At 40.0% G+C, this 17,904-nt stretch overlaps 1 protein-coding gene across 2 annotated transcripts in view; it reads left to right on the forward strand.

The window, feature by feature from the left end:
• Nucleotides 1-17,904, forward strand: part of LOC5567406 (allatostatin-A receptor) — a 395,031-nt gene that overhangs the window by 321,145 nt on the left and 55,982 nt on the right. Inside the window, exon 4 of one of the 2 annotated variants that reach the window (XR_002502618.1) lies at nucleotides 12,685-13,119. Coding sequence is in view for 1 of the 2 variants with exons in the window: in XM_001657351.2 (XP_001657401.2) it covers nucleotides 12,685-12,792 (108 nt within the window). In the remaining variant the exon portion in view is untranslated. Of the gene's footprint in view, nucleotides 1-12,684; nucleotides 13,190-17,904 lie in introns of those variants that run through there. The other variant, XM_001657351.2, reaches the window with a different exon arrangement.

Here is a 17,904-nt window from a genome sequence, read left to right on the forward strand (position 1 = left end):
TGTGAGGATCGTCGGATTCGCAGACGACGGGGTGCTCGTAGTCATTGGCGAATCACTAGCGGAAGTAGAGATACTTGCTACTGAGGTAGTAGACGCCATGAAAGAATGGATCCGAAGGAAGGAGCTTGTATTAGCCCATCACAAAACCGAGGTAGTTATGATAAGCAACTGAAAGTCAGTGCTGCATGCGAAAATCTCGGTTGGACAATGTACCATCGACTCGAAGCGGGAAGTCAGACACCTAGGAGTGATGATCGATGGTCGGCTGAGCTTAAACAGCCATGTCGATTATGCATGTGAGAGGGCCGTGAAGCTGATTTCAGATCAATCCGTCCAACAATTCAGCGATCAGCAGCAGCAAGAAGCGACTTCTGGTGAGCGTGTCTACATCGATACTTAGATACGCTGGCCCCGTGTGGATACAGCACTGTAGACGAAGAGAAACCGCTCCAAGCTGAACAGTACGTTCAGACTCATTATCGTATAATATCATCGGAAGTATGCAGTATGAAGAGAGCAAGGGAAGTACAGGAACATAGGTTGTACGTGAGTCACGCGCAGTTTCTCTATTCCTCTATTGAACGCAGTTTCTCTACTGCACCGCGTTTCTCTATTTCTTGCGTTTAGTATCATAAGGGCGTAACTGCAGAGATCGATTTCTCTTCATCGATTTTCTCTTTAGCTAATTATCCAGTCAACATTTTGGTTGATATAACTTCTGTTGTCCATCATTATATATGAATCAATTCAATCGTATAGAATGCATGAAAAGGCTATATACCTACCAAAGTGCAGGCTATATGTGTACTTGGTACGACTTTTTCAGACTTTCTGCGACCAGAAATACGATGCCTCAAATTTTGGATGGAAATAAAAAGAGGTTTAGAATCGGACACCTTACCACTGCACTACCAAAAGTAACATCTTCTTCTTCTTTCTGGCGTTACGTTCCAACTGGGACAAAGCCTGCTTCTCAGATTAGTGTTCTTATGAGCACTTCCATAGTTATCAACTAAGAGCTTTCTTTGCCGATTGACCATTTTTGCATGTGTATATCGTGCGGCAGGTACGAAGATACTCTATGCCCTGGGAATCGAGAAAATTTCCAACCCGAAAAGTCCCTCGACCAGCGGGATTCGAACCCATGGTCATGCTGAATAGTTGCGCTTTACCGCTACGGCTATCTGGGCCCCCAAAAGTTACATAGTGGATGTGATTATTTGCCAGCATTAATGCATGTTTTATGTACAGCGACACTTGCTTTGTTGTTCATTAAGGCCCATCGTCAGCAGATACCAAGTTTGGATGGCAATTTTTGCTGAGTTATTGACATACACGCAGAAACTCTTCGAGTCTACAGCGTTGTATTGACTTTTGAACGAACGCTGCTGTAAGATATCTGCCATTTACTTACAGAGCTGGATCGAAGGTGTCATTGTGTTTGCAACGACTGGTTTGAGAGGAAGATTGGGCTTGTGTGCCTTAGGTTGGCCATATATTCTAGGGCACACAGCGTTGTAGCTAGTCGGCTTGTGTTTCTCTCGGTTGTCTATCAGCTTAAGCATGTGTAGTCTTTTAACGATGTGATTGTTCTTGCGCTCATAACGATTCGTTGGATCCGCGTTCAACCTTAGGTATGTGTATGCACGAATGTGAAAACCTTCATTCTTTATCTTTTTACGTAGACTGATTGCATATTAATATATTTCCGAAAGATATATCGGACTTGAATCACTTCATGTGTTATAAACCTTTGAAAAATCTAAAACCCTGTATGTTTTAGTCAGAATGAGCAACCTCGTAACTGCGCAAAGACGTCACTACCGAAATACCCCACGACGAATAACCGAACTGCCCCATTATACGGCGTCCAACTAGATACATACACGTAACTAATCGCATTCTCTAGACATGCCTGCCTCTCACGCGCATTCTCGACCATCTTCTAGATTGTGCAACATCTGTTACCACTCCAGTTGCGCTTCAATTGTTTGTTTAAAATTTATACATCTCTCGGTAAACAATAATAACAATTAGATTTATTTGCACATACGCACCGTCCGTCCATCCGACTGGCCAGTCAGCGTGTACGCCTACGCAGCCAGTGGGTCTCCCGCGTGCAGATGATGGTGTCAGTGCTGCACAGTGGCCCAATCGCCCAAAAATCTAAACAATGAAGTGTGCTAGTTCTTTCACTCATCTTTTTTCTGGCTTCTTCTGAGTAGCGAAAAAGCTAATTTTCGACCCGTTCATACGATTTTAGCCTACTTTGTATGGAAATCCGAAAATTGGCACATATTTCTTGTAGGTCGAAAATTAGTGCCTTTCCCATATTGAATAACAATTTCCCAAAGTTTCAGATAGATTGGTAGACATTTTGAATCTTACATAATGTTAACAGTAGAAATGTCAGCCAAAATAAACCATTTCAATTTTTTTCGAAATTCTATAATGTTGTTCCATCAGAACCTGTGTTCATGTTCTAAATCTAGCAAAACCAGCTTATTCAACAGAATAGACATTATTATTCGTTCCAAAGATTTGCCGAATCGCATATGATATGTGTGTGATTTGTGAATGTGGCCACTGTGTGTCCGACAGCCGTGATGGTTGACAGTGTAGAAAAAGGTGGTTTGAAACGCGACCAATAAACGGGATGTATGCGGTAATGACTCATTCTCAAATAACTTAATTAAAATTTAATTAAAATAATTTACATTATAACTCCGTGGTAAGGGTTTTGCATATTTTCTGCCACGTACCCGATGAGAAAAAATCTTTGAAATGTAAATTCTTCCATGCCACTGCACCAAGCGTGAATGATTGACTGTGAATAAATTAAATAGCAATTATTATTTTTTCACATCTTTTGGTTTAGCTGGATTAATAACTACAATGTTGCTCTGTTGGAGCACATACTTCTTTATGAAAAGAAATACTAATACTTGACAGCAAAGTTAAGAATGCCTCTTTTATCTGGCATCCATTATTATGTAATTTTTTTAAAAAGTGTCGAAAGGAAAAAGGGACAAAAGACAAAACATTGAAAGGACAAAAGTTCGAAAATGATTTGCTTGGTGGTACCTTCTTTAAAAAAATATTTTCAACCTTTTGTCTTCTTTTTTTTTTGACCTTTTATCTTTCGACCATCTGTTTTTTCGACGTTTGCTTTTGATCTCTGAAAAAGATTCTGTTTATCATTATTTGTAAAAGTATTGATTGGAATATTATCGATTTTAAGCAAAGCTATCTGCCATAAAAATCTAATTTTGCATTAAATGGAAAATGGTCTAGAATAATGGTCAATACATGCATGGTATCAATAATTAAAGTGTTCTATCCAAAAACCCATAACTTCTAAAGTCGTGTCAATATACTCTAGGTCATCCTATAAAATTCTCAAGGAACAAGGAACTTTGATTTTGAACATAGGCTAAAAGTCAGAAGCGATCGTCTTCCAATAGACGCGAAAACATCATACCGTCAATGTGTAATACGTACAATACAAGTCATATCATTAATCCTCCTAGCGAGCGGCCAAACTATCAGAGCACCATAAGCCCAAAGGCAGCCACACCTGAAGGGAGATAAATTGGCTCCAGTCTCAGTCCAGGTCTGCCTTTCTCCGTTCCGGGAAAATCCATAAACAGAGAGATAGAACGTGCACTGCATGTAACATTGCGATTGCGATGATGGCAGGTGGATATTTAGGAGAAACGACGTGACGTAGTGAAGCCACAGCGCAGTGCGGGTTCCCTCCTCTAGGTCGTTACTATAAACGCACGAAAGAACGTGGCAAAAATCGGGTCATGATGGGATTGTTTGCCTTCTAAACATTCCCAATGTAAATAAAACAAAAGCGGCGATTGCTTTAAATAAAGGAAAATATTATTCTGACTTTTTTCGCTTTAATACGGGAAAACCGAAAGTACGTGGAATCGATGGAAGGTGCCGTCTGGTATGCTGATTTTGGGAACGTGCGCTCTTGAAGCACGGTGATTAATCTCGACGCAAAGTTGTAAATCCCGAAGCGATGGGATTTTTTATGGATTTGAAATTGTAGCAGACGAATTTGAAAATTCAAAACAATGAAAATATCTTACACCTGACCTCGAGAGCAGAGGAGCTAGAATAAGGTTAACTTTATCAAGCTACGTTTCTCGTTATTCACTATAGTCATATACTAGGGCCCAGATATCCCTAATGATAAACGCGCAGCTATTGAGCTAGACAATGTTGAAGATCACGGGTCGAATCTTGTCGATTTTCCGAGAAGTTTTCTTCATTTCCTGGGCATAGTAATTTTGTGATTGCCACACGGTATGCAGGAATTTATTAAATATCTCTAGAACTCCTTGGTAAGTCGAATGAATTGGTTAAAAAAAACTGAAAATTTCCTATGATTTTCAGAACTTTTCAGAGGAACTAATGGCAAGTTTTTGAAGAGAATCCTCGCAAAATACATAGGTGTAATATTTCTCTAAGATTGAATGTTGTAGAATAAATGCAAACATCGGATAGTTCTTTCTAGCACAGTTAATCACAGCTGTGCGCATTTAAACTGTTTGCATTCCGCGTTTGTTTGGTAGGTGCATCAATGTTGCAATATCCTCTATCCAGCATCATCAAAAATACCACAACAGCAATTTTCTGCACTGCGGTTATCATACAATGCGATGCAACGCTCAGAACCAGACAAGCAATTAGCTTCACGACGGCTGCTGGTTGAGCATTAGACTGGCCCGGAATGGTATCGGTGCACCCAAAACAAGACCTACTACAAAATATGTCTTCACCCAAAGAAGTTTGAAATAGATCTCAACAGTTATTATTATTTATCTGGTACCGCAACAATTAACTTGATAAAACCTCGCCAATTCACTCGGTTCATTGCCGCTTCGCTCCATCCTCGACTGCGACCTACGCTCTACTGGTCCTGATGCACCTGGTCAATCCACCTAGCTCGCTACTCCACGCCTTCTTGTTCCGATCGGATTCGAAGTGAACACCATCTTTACAGGGCTGTTGTCCGGAAGTCTTGATACATGCCCTGCCCAGCGTATCCTCCGAGCTCGTGGTTCATTTTTCGTCGCCACACACCGTTCTCCTGCACGCCACCGAAGATCGTCCTTAGCACTCGGCGTTCTCCAACTCCAAGAGCTTGTAAGTCCTCGAGCATAGTCTATGTTTCATGCCGTTGATAACTACCGGTCTTATAAGCGTTTTGGACATGGTATATTTGGTTTAGTACTTCTGGAGGCCATAACAGACCGGACTTCCAGTGATGTTGCGCCTCCGTATTTCATGGCTTACGTTATTATCAACTATCAGCAAGGATCCAAGGTAGACGAACTCGTCGCCAACTCGAACGTACCCTCGTAAATCGACCACCTCAAACTATCTCCGTCTATCCTAGGTAAACCCTGTCACGCTCGGATCCGCATGCATCTTTGATGCATTAACCACCAGTCTTATATTTGTTGCCTAGCGTTTGAGGCGGTTGTCATACAATGTCCATACCATACGCGAAGCAACAAAATTGACTGGATCTCGTGAAAATCGTACCCTGGATGCCTGGCTCTATGCATAACACCTTCTAACGGGATGTTGAATAGCAGGTACCGTAATCCGGGGACAAATTGAGCACTTTTTCACAACTTTTTGTCATGATTTCCTTTGGAATTCAAAAATTGTCAAACTTATTTCGGTATAATCAGTACTTCGTTGATCTCTATCAGTTTATGTAATTGATTTTTTATGAAATATGGGTCTGCTATTGCCGTTTCGGTTCCACGTTCTGCCAGAACCCTTGCTGCAGCATGACCACCGACGCTGCATTCCTATCCTCCATAATCTGCCTACATTCCTAGAAGAGTCGATGTTAATGCCCCGATAGGTTCTGATGTCGATAATGTCTGAGAAGTGCCGTCCATCAATCAGAGAACGTGGTCGATTTGGAATTCAGTCTGCTGCGATGATAGCCAGGTGTGTCAGTACGGAAGACTGTGCAAATTTTAGGATTTATTGGCGTAATTTCGGTCCACGGGTTACATTAATATACAATCGTTTTGATTAAAGCCGACGTTTCGAGCATTTTTTGCTCATCTTCAAGGCAAACTACTATTTACAAAAATATACACTATTTGTCTGGTCCAGTCCGAAACATGAATTAATACTACTTACATCATTGATTTGTTTTTAAGTCAAGTGGGTTTGGACAAACATTGATTGAAACGGCTAACAACATTACACTGCAATTAAAAATAAATTTCGGACATATTAACGGCCAGTGAGTGCGTGTGCTCCTGATGAAGTTGATAGATTTACAATTCCATGTACGGAGCAACCAATCCCTTTATGTCTTTTTGGTCTTCTTCGATTGTCCCTGTTAGTATTCACCCTTTGATTATTCATTGCTTGAGTTTTCACGGCAGGCTTTCAGGGCCAGACGCTAACCCTTCTAGATTTCCGGAGGACCATTTCCTCTAGATGTTTGGAGGACCATTGTGCACAATTTACTTTCGTTCTCTGGAACTCGGACGATGATCAGTCGTGCCTTACATAGGGAACAGACGTTGTTCTTAGCTGCTCCTAACATGGAGTACAGACACTCCAGGTTTGCAGAAGCAAACTCACCTTCCATGTCAGCAAATGACCAAAGTTCCCACCGGGGTTGTCTACCCGATATTCCCTAAAGTTGCCATTGCCACGAGGAGCTAGGGATACGAGTTGCTAGGCAGGAGGTTAAGGACCACACAAAGTGGTCTATTTTATTCCTTCAGGTACGGGACTTATCGAAGGTACGCCATGCTCAGCAACTTTCAGTTAATAACTGTTGAAGTGCTCATAAGAATACTAAGTTTAGAAGCAGGCTCTGCCCTATATGTGAACATATAATATCTTCTTCTTCTTGGCAAAACGGGCAATATGGCTTACTGGGACAAAGTCTGCTTCAAGTGTTCAATGAGAACTTCCGCAGTTATTAACTAAGAACTTTTTTTTGCCAAAGTTGCACAGACACCTTCAGCATGGCTTTGCTTTGTAGCCGCGGACTCTAATCACTCGGCTAAGGAAGGCCCCGATCATATAATATAAAAACACAAATATTCAATGTTGACTGGTGTTTAATTCATATTTGGCCTTGTCTAATGTGTATACACTGTTGGTGAAACGTTCTTGCTGGTTTTGTCGGTAGGCAAGCATACGTAACGCGAGTTATTCCTACATACCTTGGTACATACAGTTCTGTTGTATGACAACAGCATCCCAAGACGAAGAAAGTTTTGCGCCTGCATCTCGTCTGAAACTTGTAACAAGAAAACCAGTAGTGGCTTGACTACATCCATTTACTGTCAGTGGCAGATCTGCGCTGCTGACGTTAGCAGCTTAGAACGAAATCTTTCGAACCAACTCAATGCGGAAATGACGGTTTCAACGGAAGTTAGCTTTTCGTCGTTCGAACGGAGAGAAGAATGCAACTTTAACGGAAAAGCACTGCGCTGGAATTAATTTATGATTCTATTAGTTTTCCAGCTGGCATCCTGTGTACTCATTTGGAAGCTTTATCTCTTCGAGAGATTCGACCTATCGATATTCACATCGCTTATTCTGCAGCCCGGAAAGTGCAGGGAATCCTGCAAAAATAGCGTAGTAAAAATGTATTAGTAAACCAACAAATATTTTTGGTTTGCATAGGTCGAACGATATTGTACAACATATAAAAATACTGAAATGTGAGCTCTACGATTTAAATCAAAATGGAGTGGTGTTTGCATGTCACGAAATAGCTTGAGAACGGATTAATGGATTGACGTAAGTTGTTCACATTTGCACTCGACAAGAGATGCGACGTGATGAAGCGTGGAAAAAGTTTGGGAAAGTTTCCGGAATAATCGGGAAATCTGGAGAAGACTAATATGTCATTTTGTATGGGGGAATACATGATGTTTTACAACAGCCTACTTGATAGCAAGTAGAGGTTCGTCGGAATCTAAGAGAGAGGAGACAGCTCACTGACAGTTGGCACGTTTTATTGGGTTGTGTACAACGGTCGGATGAACTTATTTTGGTCAAAATATTGCTGTTCGCATTTGAGATGCAAATCTTGACTAAATGTCCTTCAAATGCGGAAACACAAAACAATCAAAGGACATCTAGCAACGATTGTATAAATCAAGGCCGACCTAGCAAGAAAAATCTATCTTTGACATCGCATTTCTTGAGAAAAATCTTACCGCATTTAGTGTTCCCGCATTTGATATTTGCATTTCAAACGCACACAGCAATATATTCACTTCTTGTACAACAAGAAGTGAATATGAATAAGGATATGAATATGAGAAACATCAAAAGCAGTTTGGTAATAAAACACAACTATATTTAGATTTTAAAACATTTTAAAACGTGGTGTCATCGAAAAACACCTAGAAATTTCAATTACGTTTGCTTGAATTATGACATTCTGCCGGTGTAAAGGGGTAGAGTAGAGGGTTAGAGGGGTAGTAGAGGGGTTAAGCTCAGCATGATAAGTGACTATGAATAATAACTTTTAACAAAACATCGTTAAGTGATCAAGGTGGCTAAAAAAATCTTCTAGTTTTTTGGAACCAGAAGTCCATGATTTTCCAAACCGATTTTGAAGAAAAATAGTTCAAGAGCTCGTGACGGCTTGATGACATACTGGTGTGTTCTCATCCTAATATTTAAATATTTAGTACCGAGTGAGGTCTACTGTGAAATGTGATGGAAGAAAAGTTAATTTGTATATGCCCCTTCTAAGAGTGATTATTTCTTGATTTGATGAAGCTAGCCTCCAAATTTTCATGCAAGTTGATAGGAGAATTTGTGTTTTTGTCATAAAACCGCAATTTTTAACCTTCAGTTATTTCACTTATTTCAATGGTCTGATCGATTTTTCCCCAAAATACTCCAAAACTTTAGCCTCGGACAAGCTCTTCTGATGCTCTCTTAGCACCCCTCTCCACCGTGGTCGCCCTCACTCTGAACGACGTGGGAAGTCAAGGCCAGCAAGCTCTCGGGACGCATCGGGCTCTACCCATTATCCCGAAGGGCAACGCGGGAAGTGAAACTACCTCCAAACACAGATCCATCCAAGCTCTAATTCCCGGCAACCCAACCCACCGATTATCGCCCCTTGCAACCCCCTTTTTTCCTGCCGTAGGAACATCCCTGCATTTGGTGGGCCCATCTTCCGGGCCTGCCATCTGTAGAGCTCTGTCTTGTTCGTGCACCGAGAGCGATACCGAAATACCATCCGATCGCCATTCAACTACTATAGGATCTCCGCAGGGGCCCAGATAGCCGTAGCAGTAAACGCGCAGCTGTTCAGCATGACCAAGCTGAGGGTCGTGGGTTCGAACCCCGCAGGTCGAGGATCTTTTCGTAATGGAAATTTTCTCGATTCCCAGGGCATAGAGTATCTTCGTACCTACCACACGATATACACATGCAAAAATGGTCAATCGGCAAGGAAAGCTCTCAGTTAATAACTGTGGAAGTGCTCATAAGAACACTAATCTGAGAAGCAGGCTTTGTCCCAGTTGGGACGTAACGCCAGAAAGAAAGAAAGAAAGGATCTCCGCCGCTCATTGTAAGCTCACCCTCAGCATACACCGTTGGTAGGAATGTGGTCCATTCGTGCCCGAACCCAGAAGTGGTCGGATCCCGGTCAGACTCTAGGGGCAATACCCTACTAAATCTCTTCGAAGATAGTGATCTTACTATCCTAAACGACGGTTCCCCGACTTTCTTCAATAGTCGCTATTCGACGGCAAACGAGTCGGTCTGAGATTGGACGGTTCAGCTGGTGCGTCAATACGGATCCACATGGCAGCGATCACCATCCTCTTCAAATCTCGTTAACAGCGTCAGTGTATCACTTCGCTCTCGACACCCGAGTAATATGGCAGAATCCACTGCCGTTCTCACGGAAGCGGCTGCCGTTTCGATTCCGCAAAAAACAAGCAGCAAGCCTGGTTGAAAAGCTCTTCGTTGGTAGTCTCCAGAGATCAAAAAAGTGATCAAGGCACGTATAAAGGCTCTTCGCGCCGTGAAGAGAATGGCACCTGACCATCCAAATCGAGATGTAATCGTTGATCGGTATCACATCGAACGTAACACTTGTCGGCAAGCCATCCGAGACGCCAGACGAGCCTATTGGGAGGAGTTCTTGGATAGCATCAACGCAACCCAATCAACCGCCGACCTATGGGCCGAGGTCAGCGGTTGATTGGGTTGCGTTGATGCTATCCAACCTGTTGTCTCTCTAAGGTAGTAGAGCGAATGGTAAACCGTCGGCTTACACATCATCTCCAGCAACGCGGCCTGCTGGATCACCGGCAGCACGCCTTCCGGCCCGGTTACGGTACTAATACCTACTTCGTGGCCCTCGGCGAGGCTCTGCAGGAGGCGAAATCTTTGGACCACCATACTTTCAACAGGGTTTGGACACCTCTCGTCCTGGAAAAGTTGGCCAGCTGGGGTTTCACCGGCCACGTTTTACACTCCGTAAGAAACTTCCTCACCAATCGTACCTTCAGGGTGGTCATCGGAAACACCAAATCCGATTCATTCTGAGAAGAGACCGGCGTTCCGAAAGGATCCGTCATATCGGTGACTCTGTTCCTAATAATGATGAATGGCGTCTTCCAAAACCTTCCAAACGACGTCAAAATATTCGTCTACGCTGACGACATCGTAATTGTATTATCTGGACCTACAATCGCGGCTACACGAAGGAAAGCCTAAACTGTCGTTACCAGAGTAGCCAAGTGGGCATCCTCCGTCGGCTTCACTATGTCGGCTTCTAAAAGTGTCCGATGCCATGTGTGCTCATCCGGGCACAGGGTAAGTGGGCCTCCGATTAACATCAACAATCAAGCCATCCCCATCCACAAAATGGCAAGAATCCTCGGTGTCACTATCGACCGAGGCCTGACGTTCAAGCCCCACTATGAAGGAGTTAGAGCCAACTGCCGAAGTCGTCGAAATTTATTGAGATCCTTATCGAGACCTCATCGCAGCAACAACCGGAATATCGGATTCCGCTGCCATCATCGATAGTCGCCTGCTGTACGGATTGGAAAACACGTATCTGGCTATGAACAACCTCATCAACGCGCTATTCCCGATTTACAACCGATATATTCGAATTGTCTCGGGGCTTCTTCCTTCCACTCCGACTGACGCTACATGTGTTGAAGCCGGGCTTCTTCCATTCCGCTTCCTCGTCATTGTAACCCTCTGCACGAAAGCAGCCGCTATTGCTGAGAGGACCGCGGAAAACCGCAGAACTCGCCTCATGGAAGAAGCAGACCACCAGCTACCAACGCTACCGGTTCGCGTCTCCCACCAATTGCCAAAACGCATTGGTGTGGCGAACGAGACTGGCGCAGCTCAAACCTTAAATTCGACGACAGAATAAAACAAAGTTTTAAGGCAGGTGATTCATCTATCCGATTGCGAAAAACCGTCGATGTAATAACTATGTGTCCCTAGACTAGTTACAACATTTTTGTTGTTTTTCTCAGGCTGGCCCTTCAGGCTTGTCCTGATTTTTTTGACCTGACTTGGGGTAAACCTGCCTACGGCAGAAAATCCCTTCAATAAAAAGTAATTCAATTCAATTCAAATTCTTAGTCTCAGACAAGTTGCAGTTAGTCTACAAAGAACCTTACAGCATCAATTCTTTGGAGGCTGAATGGAGACTAACTACAATTGAAGGAAACGGAACTTTTAACGTAATAGTTGTTCATTGCTCGGTTTCGAAGATCGATTAAAGACCAGCAATAGTATTTCTAGAAGCTCCTATTAAAATTTGAAAATCTTTACTTAAAAGATTTAAAAAGATTAAGGTGAAGATAAATCGAAGCCAAACCTCAAATTTTCAAGAGCACGGATCTGGAGAACCGAACACCTGTTTGAGCTGAAAACTTAGTCGATTGGTCACCACCAGCTAGTGACCAATCGATTAAGTTTTCAGCTTAAACGGATGTTTGGTTCTCCAGATCCGTGCTCTTGAAATTTTGAGGTTTGGCTTCGATTTATCTTCACCTTAATTCAGCTTACAACTTATTTCCGATACAGTTTTTAGCTCATCAGGATCTTGAGATAACAGTTAAATGGATATGGATATGGACCAAGTTGGTACCTCAAGACAATTCGAAATCACTTGGACCGTCCCCTCAAATTCTTCCGACCTTTCTTTTTTCAGAAGTTATGTTTTTTAACAGAATTCATCAAGAATCTAATAAGTTATGCGATTTTAGTGTATTTGTTAGCGTGTGAAAAGTATGTTGGCTGGATGAAGGTTAAATACACTACTGGAAAAAGTTGATGGCTTAGAACATTCGTATCACCTGCGCTAATTAACTAGTTCTGGTCATGTTAGTCTAAAATTAATCCTCTTGCAATGGTGCATTAAACGCCACAGCAACAAAATAGCAACGCAAATCGCCCACTTGAGAAAGCCTTGAGCATCGTTGTTTTTTGCCTTTTAGACGCACACCTATCTCGTGTGGTAAGGAAAAAGCCTCCCACATAAGAGACCGTGGGATGGATAATGGATCCATTTTCCAACTTAGTCATTACCACTATTGTTCTTACTAACGCAATTTGCCCGGAAAGCTGTTCAGTAACACTTTGTTTCTCTTGTTTGTTCTGCAGATTGTTTACTGCGGCCCGGGAAGTCGACGGCATGGCAGCACTCGCCACATGCCACTTCCAACGAAAACAACTCGCACCGGTAGCTGCCAGGGCCAGGACATTTTATAACCGGAAATGGAGCAAACGTCCGTCGCATACTTTTAAGAGGTCCATCCATCACTGTCATCATTGCCATCACCGTATCATCGCCATCATCGTTACAAGCTGCAGTGTCATGGGTATCTATTATACCTATTGGAATTTTTTTATCAGTCAATGGAGCCGGGAAGTTCCACAAACCAAACCGCACCGAGCGAAAATATTGCAACACATTACGGCAACTCCACCTTTTCCTTACTGCATGGATCCGAAGTACAGGTCACCATTGTAGATGGTGTTCGAGTTTATCGTCGCAGCTGGAAGTGTTTCCGCCAGAGTATAGTCACCATGATACAGGTGGGTATCATTTTTGGCGATTCGCCAAACGCTTATACAGTTTTATTTCGACCGTTGGAAGTAAATCATTCTTGAACTTGAGCAAAGACAAATATGGATTGAGTTTTCAATGTTTATAAATTTATGCCGTAAGTGACTACATTGGCGTGAATAAGAGGAGCTAAAAACCTCCATACGCTAAGGCTTGCTCCTAGAAATTTTTGAAAAAGAGTTGATGAGATAATTAAACTGCAGTATAAATAAATGTTTTAAAAATGTCTGGTGAATATCACAGGTTGAGGTGAAGGTGAAAGGTCTAATCAATTCTGTTTTTATATGCAAGTTTAGGACAATCTTGTAGGTCGAACTAAATACAACGATTTTTTTGAAAGACACAATAACATAAAAAATATGCACGAAAAATTACAAATGAAATGTTCTGATTTGTTTTGCTCCGGTCTACTTTCGATTGGTAATATGATATAAATTGTTCTTCCATCTATTTCAGTTTCATGTATTTTTCTTTGAAAAGGTATCGTATATTTATAATTGAAGATTGATCCGCTTATTTGTGTTTTATGATATCAGGCCAAATGTGAACAAGTACAGTAGTTTCTCAATTTAATCACTGCTCGTTTAAATATCGCTTCATTATATCACTCTCGATTTTAGCACGGTTTTCTGTTCGATTTTATCATGCCACAATAATTGTATGAATTTCGTACATTTTACATTGAAAGATAACCCTCAACAATTAACATATCCATATATTTGTTTGACCAATCTCCTAAGTGCTTTTAATTTAATTCACTCTATTTCTGCAACATAAATCCCAATTTTTGATGAAAACTATACACCAGAAAAATACAATTTCATTTTATCACGCTAATTTTTTTGGATCCGTGAAATAATCGAGAAATAACTGTAATTGAAATGGGATATTATTGAGGTTATGACAAGTTTTGCTAACTTCGAACAGCTGTCTCGGTAAAAAATCAATGTCGTCAGCTTTATGTTTAAAAAAAAAGGTTTCAATTCTTCGATTTAATGGACATGAAAAGTTTTTAACTATAACAGATAAAGCAAAGTCCATTTATTACAGTTTGAAAATTGTTTGTCTTAAACGAACTTTTGCACCAACGGTGGGTGGCGGAACACGTCTCAATCACCAAAATACCGCTATTTACTTAATTGAGGATTGCTGAATCCATTACAGTTTTCAAAAATATCATTGCACGTCTAGTTTTTGAGATATTGACTCTTGAAAACGCTAAATTAGGCTATTTCAGTAAACTTGCATGCAAGTTTGTCAGCTTGTATGGCAATTTATTTGCTTCATTTGTCACAGAATTCAATTTTCATTTGTATAACAATATGTATGAACAAAGTTCATAATACTTTAGTCAAAAGTTATTTTTTGGTAGTTCATTTCTGAGAACGAACCCAAATCCACTAGAGACACATAATTTGATCCTTGAGACATGCAAAAATATCATTTTTGTTACGTTGCACAGTGGTCCAGGAATCAGTTTTACGCGGAAAGATGCATTTTGAGCTTTAGAATGAAACATTAGACGAAAACGGTCTTCTACAAAGTTGTGTGTATTAGGGTCCTTTGTTTGGTGTTATTTGAAATTAGGGTGGACCAGAATTGCATAGAAATTGTGTAAGGTACCCCGGGGCAAGTGAGAATCCGGGGTAAGTGGGGTGTTTCGTCATAGCTCAACTAGGAAAAGTTTTTCATGGGGGTATTCTTCTAGAAAGTTGAAGATACAATGACAAGGAATGTATTTAGTACTAAACATATTGTTATTTTTATTACCATGTGGTTCATGTAACAGTTGTCAGTTCAGCGCCATTTTCAACTTGCATGATAAATTGTGACACGTTTCACGTCTTGCATTGACTCGCAAAAAATAAATGTGTTTTAATCGAATTTCCATCAGTAAGCTATATTTTTAAGTATTATTACAAGCTACTAACGATAAACCAGTATTTTGTTTTCATTTCATATGAAATTTTCGATGGTCTATTTTACCCCAAAATATATTTGTACCTGGGGTAAGTGGGACCTATCAAAACAAAAACCAGAATCAAAACTTTTCGTACACGTTTCATACATTTTCCTAAAGAGTAGCACTAAAACATTCAAAAAAATGATTTTTATAAAAAAAGATCAACCTCAAATTACGTAATGGCATAAGAGGGAGAAGAAAAGTGTTATTATTCTTTATTTTTTGATTTATTTTTTATTTTTGAAATACGACTTCAAAATTGAACAAACACACAGCTGAAGTTTGATATGCATCATGATAACGATTACTTTTCTATTTTATTTGTTATTTCTACCAAATTAAGTAGTGATGGAAAACAATTCCATCCCATAAGGTGGTTTTCTGCCATGCATATCAATAATAACAAAACATATTTATAATTTCATCAATTATTGATTGTTTTGAGCTACATTTTAATTAACAACTCATAAATGATATATTTTGAACATGTTTAATTCCTCTTTATGCTTTTATTGAGGAATTTTCAGTTAATATTAAATGTGAGGTGACATACTATTAAATAAAGGGTGTCTTCCTAAAACGTAACGTATTTTATGGTTGACCCCTTATGTACATCAAATATGTACTTAAAATTAAAAATCTATGACTTATCAATCCTATTATTGTAATGCTTGACTTACTGATGTGGATTGACGCATGAAATTGGATGTGTCCCACTTGCCCCGTTTAGTGAGGCAATTGCGTCCAATGGCTCATTCTAAAACTTTCTTCCAAGGTTTTCACAATTTCGAAGTTATTCGACTAGTTTCATGCACACACCAGCAAATATGCTGCCAAAACGTGATTTTGTTGTTGGATTTGAAAAATATTGACATTTGAAAATGTTATTGAACAATTTGTTTGAACTATCGTTTTTTTCGTTCCCACCTGCCCCGCGGTACCTTAACTAACTTTCTTATTTGTAGAAATTGTATTATACATGCTTACGCAAAGTTGTAGACCATTCAATTTCAAGCAACTTTACCAAAAAAAAGTTTTTTGTATCTCTTAAATTGACCGATTAAGAGCTTTTTTTTTCCTACGGTGACATATGGTGGTCCGAACAAAACTGGATTTCTGGCTCTAGAGTTTTCAAATCAAATTTCTCATCAAAGTAGTCTATAAAACTCTTTTAGAGCTTTGAAAAATGCGTAATTTGATGAGTGAAAAAACTCGCTATCTCCTTCCGTTTGGGAGTTATTGTTGTTTTTCTCTCAAAAACATGCCTACTTTGATTGAGAATATCTCTGATTGGGGCTAACATAAAAATATCTTTTGACGGCATTCAAAAGACAAAATAAAATTGTATATTATATCAAAAAATTACAGATGTGTTATTTTTGTAACTCTTATAAAATGTCTTGAAAAGCAAAGGATTTTAAGCAGGTCAATTAAAGAGATACAAAAAAAACTTTGGCAAAACTGCTTGAAATTGAATGGTCTACAATTTTGCTGAAGCATGTATAATATAATTTCTACAAATAAGAAAGTTAGTTACACAATTTCTATGAAAATGTGGTCCACCCTAATTTTCAATAACACCAAACAAAGGACCTTACTAATACAAACAACTTTGTAAAAGACCGTTTTCGTGTAATGTTTCATTCTAAAGCTCAAAATGCATCTTTCTGCGTAAAACTGATTCCTGGACTAAAGTGCGCTGTGATATCGATAGTTTTATGACAGGCATACTTCACATCAGCCTTAAAGGCACCTAAGGCATCTAAAAGCACCCTTAACCTTCGTAAGGACATTGGGTCTTTTACAACCCATTTCAAAATTCAAATCAATGTAACTTTTGATTGAAATAACTTAGCAATTTGAAATGTTCTGACTAGAGTATCCATCCCGGGACATCCCGGGATTTGACAAATTTCGGGATTTCCCATTCCCCGGAATTTTATTTCTGTTATCCCGGGAATCCCAGGATTCCCGAAATGTATGTAGAATTTGAGGAAAACCACTAAATTTTATTGTAAAACAATGACATTTTTCCTCACTATCAACCTTATTTGATAAAACAGAAAAGCATTATGAAAAAGAGAATGAACGAGTCATTATTTTGATGAAAAGATCAATTCTCCAAGTAAGAAACACAAATATTTATTTGTCTAGTTGAAAAGTTTTAATGCTTTTCTTTTCAACATTAGCCGTTTTTATAAGCCTATGCTGAGATAGCAAATTTGAAAGTACACCTAAACTGCCGCAAATCGCAAGTCAGTATCAATTGGAAAAAGAAGGCATTGAGAAAATTGACTAAGAAGTTTTCAAAATCATTTTCCATACAAATATTCAAAAAATTCCAGGAGATTGGACCATGTTTCGATCTCAATGAAATTTTCATAAGTTGCTTGTCACTCCGTTACCTTTCCAAGAAAAATATTAAGATGACCAAATAACGATTCATTTTTGTGTTACACGATGCGAAAATCTGCAGTGGGACTGACATGCGTTTACTTTCCATTATGGGACAATAAAACTTGGTGTTTTTTCCTATTTTTACATAGCTTAGCTTAGCTTAGCTTAGACTGACTACTGGGATTGGCCATAATCTTCTTCAGTGTGCATAACTCAGTGCCTCTATATATACATGGTCAATAACGGCGCCGGCAACGTCCTTGCAGTCAGGTGGGATTGGGGGAAGGAATGTTAGTGTGTAACCTTTGCTATTTGGAGACCGTGTTTGCCTCTGCATCTCCACAAAGGTTACTGGGAGGAATGTTTATTAATGGGGAGGATCGTTGGGTCACAG

This window comes from Aedes aegypti, chromosome 1, assembly GCF_002204515.2.
Source record: "Aedes aegypti strain LVP_AGWG chromosome 1, AaegL5.0 Primary Assembly, whole genome shotgun sequence".
NCBI classification, from domain to species: domain Eukaryota; kingdom Metazoa; phylum Arthropoda; class Insecta; order Diptera; family Culicidae; genus Aedes; species Aedes aegypti.